The sequence below is a fragment of the Sceloporus occidentalis genome, unplaced genomic scaffold, assembly GCF_023333645.1.
Source record: "Sceloporus occidentalis isolate IW3139 unplaced genomic scaffold, rSceOcc1.0.p SCAF_5, whole genome shotgun sequence".
Taxonomy (NCBI): Eukaryota; Metazoa; Chordata; class Lepidosauria; order Squamata; family Phrynosomatidae; genus Sceloporus; species Sceloporus occidentalis.
In genome coordinates this window covers 143,695,091-143,709,903 of record NW_028316985.1, presented here as the reverse complement: position 1 = coordinate 143,709,903, position 14,813 = coordinate 143,695,091, and the positions used below count along the sequence as shown (strand labels likewise).

Sequence of the window (14,813 nt, the reverse complement as noted above, 5' to 3'; positions counted from 1 at the left end):
ACCTCTAGAAGTCACATTCCTCAAAAAGTCTACATCCTTCATATGGGAATTGGCCTCCTCCTCAGCAACAACTCCTGCATGGTCCACATGCAGGACAGTCTACTCCACTGTCCAATAAAACCTTATGCTCCCTAATATGTTGAAGAGTGGACAAATTAGCTTCAGGTTGCTTGACTCTTCCAACAGGTCAGCCAACTTGCACTTGCTGCAGGTGTAGCCATCACAACCTCTAGCAATAACATACCATAGTTTTTTCAGATGACTGCATCAGCTCCCTCACTATCCGTATTCTGTAAGCTGAAGAAGAAACTGAAACAGAACTCAGGATCTCCAGTTCAAAACTCCCCAAATAAACACCTCCACACAATGTCTATTGGCTTTGCCTGTAAGCAGAGCTCCTGTTCAATATTTATGATACTGAAGGACCCTGGACTTCAAAAACTGAGCACAAAAGACTGGGGCAGCAGTTACACAAAACAACTGGTTGCTAGCTCTATCTCCACACCAGTCAGTTACTAAGCAGAAATCCTGCCCACTTAGGCTGTGTGATCAGAGAGAGCACATGGCCCAAACAAAACAGAATCCCCCACAAAAGCCTTTAAAAAGGTCAAAATTTGAGACAGCAACCTCAGAAATGGTAGGGGCAGATGTCATTGCTGTAGTCAATGCAACAAATAACAATAATGTTCTTCATGTAAATATTTTGTCTGCCATGAAGTTGTAAAATGTAGTAATTCTGAATAGACTATAGTGCGACATGTGTTATGGTTGCAAGTTCTGTCTAATCTTTTGTTAGAGATTAAGTCACAACTCAATAGAATATTTACTTTGAGAGCTGTTATAATTATATCATATATGTGCGAAATGTGTGGCTTTATATTTTAAATCAATTAATCACAAATGCACTATTCTTATTGCTGTGGGCACCTCACATTACTTATCCAGATGTCTTTTCAACTACATTGCTTTACTTAGAAAAAAGAAAGTTTGCAAGGTTCTCAGAAATTTTTACTTGCAAGTGGTGTCATGTTTAACACTTCCCCTCCTTTGTAGAATTTTTTTGAGGTTTTCTTGGTGTACATTTGATCTCCTCAGCAGATTGATACAGTACATTCTTCTACCAATCAAGAGTTAAACTTAGTTTTGCTGAAATAATAGTACATATAATTCAAATTTACTTGTTACTGTTAAAGCGCCTCAATAAAGAAACCTAATTCTGTAAGAAATAGTTTACTCTTTAGACAAGGTGGCTATATCTCGTGTTTAAAAATCTGCAGCATAATGAAGCCAAGTTTTTAAATTATTATTATTATTATTATTATTATTAACCTTTATTTATAAATCTCGTGTTTAAAAATCTGCAGCATAATGATGCCAAGTTTTAAAATCTATGTATCATGGGACTACATGTGCTTTCTGTACTGTTTGCATTAAGGGAGAAGAGAAATAAACAAACTAGCAAAGGGAATCAAGAGGCAGCAGTGGTAAGCAATGGTATCTAAAAAAAAAGCTGCTCCCTTTAGATTCCCCCAGAAGGAGGCTGCCTGAGGTGGGCTTACAGAACAAAGCGATAAAGAAGATGAAAACTCGAGATGCAGCACAAGAAAATAACTGCCAAGACCCCCAAGTGTATATTCCTATAGTCTCACACTGTGTGGCAAGACCCTTTTCACATGCTACAGAAGCTGGAGATGAACTACACATTACCATGTGGCAAACTGGCTCCTAGCAGTATTCCAAACATGTTACAAGTAATGATAACCAGTAGTCCTTTGGGAACAGATTGCAATGATTTCATCTCTGTAAGCATCTGAGCTCCCCTTGGATAAAGAGACAATTAAACTGAGAACAGAAGGGTAAATTTTAGCCAATATTTCTAATTGGACAGTAAAGCTCACTTGTGCTCAGTTCAAATGAAAACTGCTGATATTTTACCACTGTATATATTGATCACTGCTAAGGATTAAAGGAATCTATAAAGCACTTTTTATTCCTAACTGATGTCCAGGATGCATGGTGCACTTGTGTTTAGTTTTGTTTTGCTTTTTCAAAGTAAACCTGTTTTCTGTAATGATTCTGAAAGTTTGTTCTATAGAGTTATGGTATCCAAAAGATGTATTATATTTAGCATTATAAGCATTTCCTGTATTTCAAAAATGTACTTTACCTATTAATGACTGCAATCTGAGAAACCTATTTTAATACTCCCCCTTGTCATTCTAATTTTGTTTATATTACATATGATACAAATATCTCAGAGCTGTTTTCATCAAATTTTTGTATAACTCTCTCTTTCCTGAGAGGAGGATGCCATCAATTTCCTAATCTCATGAAGTAAAAAAACAAACAAACCCATGGACTAAGCTTAATAAATCAAACTCTGAATAGTAACACTTAAGAAATAGCAATAGCTTTCATTGATCATCAGAATCTTTCTCAGTATCTTTTGTAACCTACGTAATCCTTTGAGGAAGGATTTTTTAGAACTTCACGTACAGCTCCCAGCATTCTTCATCACTGGCTATGCTGGCTAGGGCAAAGCAGATTTGAAGTTCAACAACATTTGGAGAGTCACATTCATGATTCTCACCCCTTCTGTAAATACATCCTGCTTATTTACATATTTATCTTTATAGTTTATAGTATAGCTGTATTAAAACCAGTAGGAAGTAAAAGATGGAAGCCTCAGTTAAGAGATATGACAGTTTACAAATTGTCATAATGCAATCTTGAGAAATCAGGGTTTAGTTTAGTGAACGCTTTGGCATATAAAGGAAAACTGACAACTCAGCCTTGTTTAATCACTCTCAGAAGGCAGTTCCTTATCTTTAATTATTAAAATAATTGCTTATCTTTGATTATCTTTATATAGTTATATATAGCTTAATTCTTCATTAATTCTTCATTTCTAACATCTTATTCTATATAAGATGTTTGAAATGAAGAATTAATTAAGAATTAAACGACCAATTGTTGTTATTGTCAACTTCATTTATTTATATCTTATCCAAAATTCAATCAATTAAAAGAGCCCTTTATACCCAAACTCACTGTAGTTTAAATAGCACAAACAGTAGAAATGGATCAAGTCTAAAAGCTCTTTCACATTACACAGTTATACCATCATAACTCTCCTTTAACTGCCATAATGGCATCCTATGGTATCATGTTATTTGTAGTTTGATGAGGTATGAGAGCACTTTGCCAGGGAATTCTAAATGCTCATCCCTAAACTGTAGATCTTAGGATTCCATAGGATGGAAGCACGGCTTTTAAAGAAGTATCAGAGTGCTATCAGTGTGTGAAACGCCCCCAGGTTAAGGCTGAACTAGACATGACTTTAAACATGTTAGTATCCTTTATGAACATATTTTTTCTTTTCCTAAAGTTTTGGGAGAGAGGGAGGGAACTCATAAAAAGACGGGGGGGGGATTTATCATTTTGTGTCCACTGTTGTCTATATTGCAATTCTCTTCCCTAGCATGTGCTATTTGCCATTTCAGGAAATGTCATTAGCAATCATGGCCACTTTTGCCTATGACAAGGCAGTGGAATGTCGGTGACAGTGAACTATAGGAAGAACAAAAGATTAAGCCCTCTTTTTCTCACATGTTGCTGTCTACATTCAGCTGCCACTATAATGACCCACAGCCTCTGTTTAGTACACTCCACACCCGTGGGATTTCATTGTGGCAGCCTCAGTGCTGCCAGTTCAGTGCTGCTGGTTTAGCATGGCAGGTTGATTACTGTCATTTCAGTGTGGCCAATTGAGCAGGGGTTTCAGTGCTGATGGGAGCACTACTATTTCAATGCAGCAATTTAAAAAAGCAGCACTTTCCTCACTGCTTTATCACTATACTCATTTCAACAGAGGCATCAGCATACCAAAGAGATCAGATGAATGGGGTGATAGGAAAGATGATCAGCTGAAAGGATCATGATCAGATGGAAGGGAGTGTGTGCTGAAAGTGATCAGATTAAAAGAGGTGAGTGGGGAAAGCCAGATGGAAGGAGGTGGGTGGCAAAGTAATCAGATGAAAGGATCATGATTAGATGAAAGGAAGTAAGTGGAGAAAGCGATTGGACGAAAGCATCATGATCGGATGAAAGGAGGTGACTGGAGAAAGTGATCGGACAAAGGATCATGACTGGATAAAAGGGGGTGATTGGGGAAAGTGATCAGATGAAAGTGGGCGAATGGTCTGATCACTTTCCCCACTCACCCCCTATCCTACAGCCAGTCTGATATCTATGTTTAAAGGCACTTGGTGAGAGAACAGCACTGAAACAGCTGATTGGTTAAACTGACACACTGATACAGAAGCACGGAATCGTTCACTCTTACTACAGATTTTATTTCATGGATATGAAATGTTAACAGACTTTTGGGACAGCAATCTAATGAGGGTAAAATAGTATCCTGAAAAAGTATGGCTGATTAGTTAGAAGTCAGCAGTAGCATTCCACACAGAAACATTAGATCACAGGTCACGTTCATCATTTCTATAGGAAAGTTAATGTTAGAGCCAGAAAAGAAATATGATAAAACATTAATCACTTAAACTTACTGATACTGCTGTTCTATCGTCTCCAGCTGCATGATATACTAAACCTAAACAGTAGGCAGCTTCTCCTTCCATCTTCTTATTCCCTGCTAAATAAATAAATAAAGATTATCATTATAACTTAGCTGGTGGATTAGTTCTTTCCTTCACTATCTTCATTTTAATGCATCTCTCAAATGTGTACCACCATTTTCAAAAGAAAAAATAAGATAGTATTTAAACTGATTCTTGGGTTTTGTTTTATTTTAGTTTTGTGTGTGTTTGGAAAAGTAAATAAAACTCTTTATTTGAAGGATTTGAAGTCTGTTGCTATTTACTGTGTCACTTACTCTGTATCTGTAAGGAGAGCCTTAGAATCTACTGGTTTGGTCACCTGAGCTTCCAACTTTGTGGACAATGGTATTGTTCTAACAGGGAAGCTTAACTTCAATATCCCACTCAAGTACTGTAAATTCAATATTTTATGCATGGCAAAGTAAGGATGCCGTTTTGTATTCTGTTACCCTATTTATTTACATGATCAAATCAGTAACACAGTTATATACAGTAAGCTCTCCATATCCATGGATTTTTAATCTATGTATTCAACCATCCACAGCTTGAAAATATTTCAAAAATATATAAATTCCAAAAAGCAAATCTTGAATTTGCTATTTTATATAAGGGACACCATTTTTTTATGCCACGGTATTCAATGGGAATTGAGCATCCATGGATTTTAGTATCCACAGGTGGCCCTGGAATGAAACCCCAGTAGATACTAAGGTGTACACTCCTCTTGGAGAGGAACACAGACTTCTCATTGTCTAAGTACACAATATATATATTGATATTGCAGAATCTAGACTTAGATACACTGGTAAGGAATTTAACATGTTGCATCACACTCTAATAAATTTCTTGAAGAATTCTGTTCTCTCTAACAGGCATCCATGGAGAAAACCACACATTTTAACAACTCAAATTTTCCAAAATGGTATAAGCTCTATAAATTCAACCACTGAACAGCTGTTTACTTAAAGCTTAGATTTCCATAAATTAGGTAAGCTTTTATATACCTTTCCCCCCCCAAACCATGCTACAGCCTGATTCAGGCCAAATATTTTCATATCTCTTAGGCTTTCTGTTTAGGTATTTGTGGGACTTCGGAAACTGAAAATGTGCCTCATTCATTGTGGTTTTCTTTTTTAAATTCCTTATATCCTGAAAGAAGAATTAATTTTTGGGCGCTATCTTGTCTTGCCTATGCTCTAACACTGGCGGGTTACAGACCGCCATTAAAGTACGCACGGAGCGCGTACTAGGGTTAGGAAGGGGTGGTGCTTCCGCACCCCCTAACCCTAGCACGCGCTCCGCGGGCACAAAATGGCGTCGGCCGTTCCACACGGCCGCCGCCATGATGGCGTCACGAACACGCCACCTCCAAACGAGGCGGCGCGGACGTGACGCCATCACTCTGCGCGAGGGTGCTTAACGCGCCCTTCCCACGGAGCAGGAAGGAGCTCCGTTTCGGAGCTCTGTTTCGGAGCTCCTTCCTGGTTTGTGTCGCTGGGTGCAGCCTTCAGATGGCTGAGCCCAGCTATGCAAGGGAGAAAGGGGCCAAGTGGCCCCTTTCTCCTCTTCCCTGCCACCGCGGGGTGTCCTTGGGGCTTGAAGCCTTTTGCCGCTTCCCCGCAGCCCAGAAAGCGGCGGATCGGGGCCTCAGCGGCTGCCGTTCTGGCCACTGAGGCCCCGATACACTGGGGAAAGGTGCGCCTGCAGGCCGCCTCAAAGGGGCGGTCTGTAATGCGCCACTGTTTCAGGAGAGATTTTTTTTAAAAAAAAATCTCCTGTTTGATAGCTACTCTACTGTAACTCACAATGTTTCTCTTTTTACCTTGGCAGCAACGAAAATTCAGGCAAAAATTTATTTGATATCACAGTTTATTATTCCAGGGACGTTAATACCTAATTGGAGCACTGCTCCTTATGTTTTAAATATATTATAATCCTACTGAATTTTTAGAGTATTTTTATTTAAACGTCATTTAAGTATTTTAGATCATTGTGTGATTTATTCTATGTTGTATTTTTTAAAATTTCACTCACTTGTTTTGCATATGAATGACCTATGACCTGTGAAATAATAATAAATGAAAAACTGTAATTTAACACAGATAAGTATTCTAATCTTTCCACGTTTCTGAAACTGTCATCACAAGTACCCTTTCAAAAACCTCATCTGATAATTAAGCTTTTAAATTAGTCATGATTAAGAAATTTTAATAAGATAATAAAGCTAATCAGCTCTAAGATAAAAACATATGATCTTACTCTCATAATTAGTTGAGTCTATCTAATAAGCTACATCAATAAATAGTGAATAATCATTGAACAACCACAACTAGAAGTATTACCAGTGACCTTACTTCCGATTATGCTCTCATTGTTTTACAACAGCACTCCCAGAAGACTGAATTTTTGGACTTAAAAGCTTTCAAGAAATAAATGGACTGCTGCTTGTCAGCAAGTAGGTACTTCTGTTTTACAACAAGATTTAGAAATATATTGATAGTATTTGTCTTGAATTTCATAGAAAATAATCACCAAACACTTGACAATCTTTTTTACTTTACTCCTGGGAAAGCCCAGGCCTGAACATTAAAGAAAGAAATGCAGGAGCGTTATTTTCTACCTACCTTCTTTTGCCATTTCAAAAGCTTTTATTAGAGTTTTGATGGCCTGTTTGTGTTCTTTATTTGCTAGCATTTTGTCTGCTAGTAATGTGTAAATCCTCCAGAGATGCTCACAGGCTAGTGTATTGAAAGTCCGGCCTGTATCATCTTTCCATATACGACCCACTGTCAATTGATGGAATGCTTCATAATGCTCTATAGCTTTCAGGAATTGGCCTGAAGAATACAAGTCAGACATAATTATAAGAAATGTATTTTATAAAGTATTCAGAGGTCATCATCAGATAATTTACAAAATAATATTTATCAATTAAAGGAATCTTATTTAATAATAAGCTTGAAGAAGATTTTTTGACAAGCCAATATCATGAATGAATGGATGGATAAATGGATATGACGATAGCTACATTGGAGGAATACTGCAACATGTTTTTCTTCACAGAAAATGATGTATTAATGATTAGGATTGGCATAAAAAATTAGAGAAAGCAGACATTTATTCCACTTCCTAACACAATAAAACTTATTTCTAACACTCTAACAAGTGTGTTTACAGAAGTCTATTTCTATGGTGAACCTCAATATGCATATTTTAGTTAATCTTGGCCAAGCCGGGCTACAACTGTACAGCAGAAAAAATGCACTACTGCTACAAACTGGGCTGCACAGTCTTCTGGCTGACAGATCACTTTTCAGTGGGCCTAAGATTATTTCCCAGTTTGCAGCACTACTGGGAAAAATCTGATCTAGGCTGAGACATATACCTTCTGAGCTAATGCATTTCTCCTTGCTGAAGATACCACATCCAATTGTATGGGACTGTCTCATGCATCAAGGGAGAAACTCACTTCAATATGCATAGAAGTAACTGAGTTGAAACACATATCTTAACACCCTCCCTGTATTTTCATCATCCAAAATTCTAACTAGCAAAAGAGAAGAAATAGAACAAAACCCATTAATACCAGCAATATAGCAATAACAAGTACATTTCTATACCACTTATCAGTGCACCTAAACACTCCCTAAGTAAGTTTACAATGTGTAAGCTAATTGCCTCCAACAAGCTGGGTACTCATTTTAGTGACCCATGGAAGGATGCAAGGCTGAGTTGACCCTGAACCCCTGGCTGGTATTGAACTCACAATCTTGTGGTCTGTGAGTGAGTGGCTGCAGTACAGGCATTTAACCACTGCACCACCAGGGCTCCCTATTAAGGAAAAATAAGAATAAATTTATCCTCATCAAACAGAAACATTGTGTTAAAATAAGTCTTTATCATCTCTTATGCACCATAGTCATTTTGGTATCGATTCCTTTCCTATCTGTCTTTCAATATATATATATTTTTGAGACCAATGTTGTTCATGCCTTGTAAAGTTGGCTGTAGGTCTTGGGGGAGAAAAAAAATCATTTCCAGAAATGATACTGCTTTGAAATGCATTTCAAATATATATATTTAAAAAAAGGTTAAAGAGGCTAGTAGGAAGAATCTTGACAAGATATAGAAGTAGCAAGTAAATAGAACCTTATAAAGAAAATCAGCAATGGAAATTTGATTTTTTTTTACCATCAATTATAGGTCCAGTATTACACAGGAATTTCTCAAATGATGTCAAATAATTTGGCACGCACTGATACTCTTATAGAAAAGGAATATAGCTAGAGGAAGAAATGATACAGGTCAGAAGAGAGAATAGTATTTCATATTAATCTGAGTTACTTTTTTATTGCTTTTACAAAAATGATCTCCCTAAACCAGCAATTCCCAAAGTGGGTGGGTCTGCCCCCAATGGAGTGGTGGTGGAAAGATCCAGGGGGTGGTGAGGGAAAAGGTGGCAGCAAGGGGTTCTTCACTCAAAGTACTGGAGCTTGAGAAAGACAAGGAAAACCAATAGCCTTTAGTACCATGGTGGAGAGCAGAGATTAGAGCACATGGTGACAGGAGAGAAGTGGTGGTAAAAGGGGGCTTTCACATTTGGGACTCTGCTTAAGCTTTTTAATAATTAATAATAATAATTTGTTTTATTTATATACCGCTATTCCAAAGATCATAGCGGTGAACAGCAAGTAAGCTAATTAGCAAGTAAGCTAATTTGCCCCCAACAGTCTGGGTACTCATTTTAGCGACCTCGGAAGGATGCAAGCCTGAGTCGAGCTTGGGCCCTTTTGTTGGTCTTGAACTCGCAACCTTGTGGTTTTGAGTGAATGGCTGCAGTACAGGCATTTAACCACTGCACCACCAGGGCTCCTTTTGAGCTTTGCTGGGATTTAGCTAGCAGGTTGGAGCTGCATTTCTGCTCCCGCTTTCTTTCATCAGACAGTCCTAGAGAAGCAGCAGAAGAAGAAACAATATTTGTGTGTATGCGTGTGTGTGTGTGTGTGGGGGGGTGGTTATGACTTGAAGCTGTGTGGGGAAGGCATATCTCTGGGCAAGGAGAGGGGGAGTACCTGGGACTGATTATTTAAAGAGTCCTTTGCCTCTATAGGACTGAGAGTCCTTCCTCACCAGTAGAAAAATGTGGGAAGCTGGCTGCCTCAGTAAAGTAGGATTGAGAGTTTTTCCTCACTGGAGAGAAGCTTCTCCTTTTGTACTCGGTCACCTTGGGAGCAGCAACCGATCAGCTTCTTGGTCATTGCTCGACCAGTTACTTGGTTGCTTCTCCCTTTGCACTCGGTCACCCTGGGTGCAGTGATCAAGCAGCCAGCCAGCCTTCCTTTTGCTGTATAGACAGCATGGGCAAGAGAAAAGAGCAGGCCTGGGCCACTGTAGCTGAGGTATTCACACACAGGAAACTGAGGCAGAGAAGGCAGTGGTGGTGAGCTGGATGCAACTGAGGTAGACGTCATTGGCTTGCTGGCTGCTGAAGAAGCCATAGATCTAATATCAAGAAATAGCCATTTGTGGGTCCTAGGGTTCTTGCCCCAAGAAGAAAGGGGGCAGTAGCCTGAAAAAGTTTGGGGACCACTGCCCTAAACCAATATTTTATAAGTGATGTATCAATGTTACTATGACACTAAAAACTATTATCTGCAAGAATACTTTGACAGAAATAATAGAATGTAGCCTTGCCTGACTCCCTTTCCAGATGGAGACCATTCTGTTTCTCCGTATTCTGTCCTAACAGTAGCCTCTTGTCCTGGCAGGTTATGCATCAGGACTATCAAATGTTGCCGCACATTTCTTTAAGAGTAATCCATAGCTTCTTGTGAGCTATACAATCAAATACTTTGCCATAGTCTATAAAGCACAGGCTGATCTTCTTTTGAAACTCTTTAGTACTTTCCATTATCCAGCATACGTTTGCTATATAATCCCTAGTGCTCTTCCTTTCCTGATCCCTGCTTGGATATCTGGCAATACTTGCTCCATATATGTTAAGAGTCTTTGTTGTAGAACTTAAACATCACTCATTGCTTGCAGGAGAAATCAATGCAATGGTTCTGTGATTACTGCAGATCCTAGTGTCTTCTTTCTTGAATATATACTTTTTTCCATTCTGTGGACAATTGTTTTGTTTTCCAAATCTGTTGAGATATCTTAGGTAAAACTACAGTAGATTCTGCATCTGTGGCTTGGAGCAACTCTATTGGTATGTCATCAGTTCTTGGTGATTTATTTGTTGCAAGTATAGTCGGCCCTTCTTATACATGGATTTTTTATACACGGATTCAAGCATCCACAGTTTGAAAATGTTAAAAAAAAGTATAAATTTCAAATATCAAACCTTGATTTTCCATTTTTATAAAGGACACCATTTTGCTATGTCATATTTAATGGGACTTGAGCATACACAGATTATGTTATACACGGGGGACCTTGGAACCAACCCCCAGAGTATAACAAGGGTCCACTGTACTCTGAGTGCAGCCCTCCCTTAAATTTCAGGTTTGTCCTCATATGGCTCTTCTTTAAATGAACTTGTCATCAATTCATCCCTTTTATATAGTTCTTCTGTGTATTGTTTCCATCATCTTTTTATTCCTTCTTGGTCATGTAATATGTTTCCTTGTGGTCATATAGCACCTCCACTTTTGGCTTAAATTTTCCCTTGATTTCTCAGATCTTGTTCTTCCTTCTTGCTCTGTTTCATTGCATTGATTATTATAGTGGTTCTCCTTATCCCTGTATACAAGTCATTGTACATTGGCATTCAGGATTCTGGTCCTTCTGACTTCTTGGATTTTTGGCTAAGATCAAGAGTAGCCTGTCAGGTCCCATTTCTGTCACCATTCTGTTTTGCTTTTCTCTCCTTGGCTGCTTGTAAGGTTTTGTCTGTGATACATTGAAACTTTTCTCTCTTTTTTGTTAGAATTATGGTTTTGGTTATTTGTGGTTAAATCAGTTTAGCAGCAGCAGCAGCACCATCACAGCAACAAGTGTGTACTCCACATGTATTTGATAAAAACAACTAGATCTGAGCTTCTGGTAAATAAACAGGATACACTGGTAGGTAAAAAGAAACTTACTTTATTGCTACATCTAGGTTCTGCAAAAATAACTAATCAGTAGATAAAACTATACTTGGTAGAAGAGTCCCTACAGCTGACTCCCATGTGTGTAAGTAAGAAGAAAAACATCTTTAGTAGCACAATGTGGTTTCTACTTCCATGTTTGGTGAGAGCAGAAAGAGGAAGAGAGTGAACAAAGGACAATAAAGTTTATTGACTCCCAGAAAGGGAAGGCTATGGGAAGTGACCTCATCACAGGCAGCACTGACCAAATGACCACAGAGATATATATCAGTGTTACTGTGTAGAATACACCCCCCTTCTCAAGGCATGAAACACAGAGCTACACACAAGCACCGATGCTAATACTCCAACTTTTTTGACTACAGACAGTATCTTTCTGCTTTTCTCTCTAATAATGTCCAGAGTTATTCTGGCTCCTCATCACTTAGGCTTAATATTGCAAATCTGACTTTCACTTTGTTTTTGAAATCTTCATAATGTTTTGTAAGTTGTATTTTGGCATGATGTCTGACTTTCTGTTCTTCTTTAGCTTTACTCTGGCTTTTGCTATTAGTAGTTCATGGTCTGTGCCACAGTCTGCTCCTGGTCTTGTTTATGTGGAAAGAATGGAGTTTTTCCATCATCAGCTTCCAATTATGTAGTCTATTTGATTTCTATATTGGCCATCAAGTGACATCCATGTATACTGTTGCTTCTTGGGTTGCTTGAAGAATAAGTTTGCAATGAAGAAATTGTTGGTCTCACAAAACTCAATGGACCTATTTTCTGCTTCATTTCAAGAGCCCAGGCCAAATTTTCCTACAATCCTCATAATGTCATCATAAGCATCTTGAATTCAGACTAGACATGTATGGACAACCACCATCTGGTTCACCTATTACATGCTTATCCTTTTTAGGGGAATTGTCATAAAAGCATAAAAAAGTGTATCCATAAACACGTAAGTTATTTCAGGTCAGCAAACCTAGTTCATGACATATTACAATTACTCGTCCAAATGGGAGCTCAGGTACTGCTGCTAATGGCCCATGAAAACAAGAACCAGAAATAAGATAGTTCAAGGGAGTGGCATCTTATTAAATTTAATCTCCAGTGTACTATTTTGTGCAAGACAAGGGAAAAAAATATTTACAAACCCAACTACATCTTTCCTCATATATTTAGAGCAAGAGTGGGCAACACATACACTCTAATCCTGTTTTTGTGGTAACAATCTCCTCCGATACACTGTTAATGGCAAACGGCTAAAAGTAATTAAAACACAAATTTTTCTGCTTGTTTAAAAGAATGATTTGTGGTTTGCTGCTAAACCTCAAAGACAAATACGAAATTCTCTTTAAAACATGCATATTCTGTTTTATTTTATTTTTCTAGTTTTGCTATCAAATTTCAGTGGCACAGTGGTGAAGATGCTGGTTGTAACCCATAGCAGAGAGAGGAGAACTGGTCTTGAAATAGACGGGCCAAAAGCACCACCTTTGGGCCGATCCAGGGGCATGGTGTTCAGATGATGCATGGCCCCAAATTGGGCCGAAGTTGTGCCGTGGCCGCTTAAGGCAGCCCAAAGCCAGCCATAAAAGGAGTGCAAAAAAAGTGCTCTGGTGGTCCATTGTGGTTTCTGGCATCTGGTTGCTGTGGTCCCATGCTGAATGGAGAGCGACTGGAGCTGAAGTGGCCAGAGGTTGCTCTAAGCTACTGGTCTGCTTGACCCCCTAGTTTCCAGAACTACCCAAATTTCCCACCCTTAATATAAGGAGTTAAGGGGAAACACAGTGTTCATTCTTAAAGGAGCACACCATCACCACCACCACTGGCTAACATTTTAGACATTAGAATTATTTGAACTATTTGAACTGCTTCTCTAATGAAAATTTCAAATGTTGTAACTGCAATTTCAAATGTTGTAAGTGCATTAAAATGTCGTAAGTGCAAATATCTAAAGCAATTGCAGGTATATTTAAACAGTAATGTTGATCAAACAAGTATTACAAATATAATAAACCAGCCTAGGAAACCGTATGGCATATACCTACATCAGAAGTGTACAGATCTGTGACTCTGAAACTACTTGTGGTCTCAAGATCCTCTGAAGTTGGAGGTACTACACAGGGTAAATAAACAACACCTATAGCAATGCTATTTGCAGGCTTTTGACATCAGTGTTTTTCCACTGCTGGTAGCTGTAGCAGACCAGTGATCTCTGTGGAAACAACTAGAAGATAAAAGAGGCTTTCGTTTCCCCTCCCCTTCAGCAATCCCTAGATCTCAGTAAGCATAGTAGATAGGGAGGTTTAAATCTCACATGTATGTGCTGGGGAGGTGGGACACTGTGTATGTGCATGTGTATGAGTGAATATGCAACACTTGCACTCCAGCAGACATTAGATGTTGTTCACCTCTGCCCTGGAATACTAACAGGAATGCTTTAACATTTACTCACTTCTTAGAAATGTAACATTTAAAAGGTTAAATAGTCAACTATTGAAGAAAAAAAATGAATGGGTGGATGGTATGTTCCCTCATCAGATGTAAGATTTGCCCAACAATTCTGGTCATGGAAGAATACAGCGTTGAGCATGATCAAGCATATGAAAATAAATATCTACAGAACACCTTTTAAATATCTTTAACAAACCCACACTGATGTAATGTCCTGGAGCAACACTATGCAAAACTGTACTTCTTCACTACTATTCTGAAATCCAAAAAGCAGCACTTTCCACAGAATCTTAAGTCAGTAACAAAATGAAAGCATTGCTATATTTTAACAATGAAATGGGACCGCAGGATACAACATCAAATATGATAGTTATTTTTTCAAACAGCTGAAATACTGTTTTATATTTCCAAGCTTACTTTAATGGGCGTGAGTGTGTGCATAGCCCATTCCAAACAATTATATTAACCCACAATATCACTCATGTATTCAAATGAATTAAATATAATAAATCATTCATTTGTCACATAAACTAGGAACAGGAGTACAAAATACATCCATTATTTTTAAAACAAAGTTTATATTTTTTATAAGAATTGGGCATACAGGCATTACCATACCTAAAGAAGTCCTATATACTCTTCCTCATTTTGGAAAGAG

General features: G+C 38.3%; 1 protein-coding gene across 9 annotated transcripts in view; it reads right to left on the bottom strand.

Moving 5' to 3' along the window:
• TTC29 (tetratricopeptide repeat domain 29) overlaps nt 1-14,813 on the bottom strand; it is a 130,624-nt gene that overhangs the window by 69,195 nt on the left and 46,616 nt on the right. For 6 of the 9 annotated variants that reach the window (XM_089527031.1, XM_089527029.1, XM_089527028.1 and 3 more), the window contains 3 exons: nt 7,244-7,456; nt 6,654-6,680; nt 4,569-4,654 (listed from right to left, as the gene is read on the bottom strand). In XM_089527031.1, the coding sequence (XP_089383157.1) occupies nt 4,569-4,654; nt 6,654-6,680; nt 7,244-7,456 (326 nt within the window). The remainder of the gene's footprint in view (nt 1-4,568; nt 4,655-6,653; nt 6,681-7,243; nt 7,457-14,813) is intronic. The other 3 variants (XM_089527033.1, XM_089527034.1, XM_089527035.1) reach the window with 3 other exon arrangements.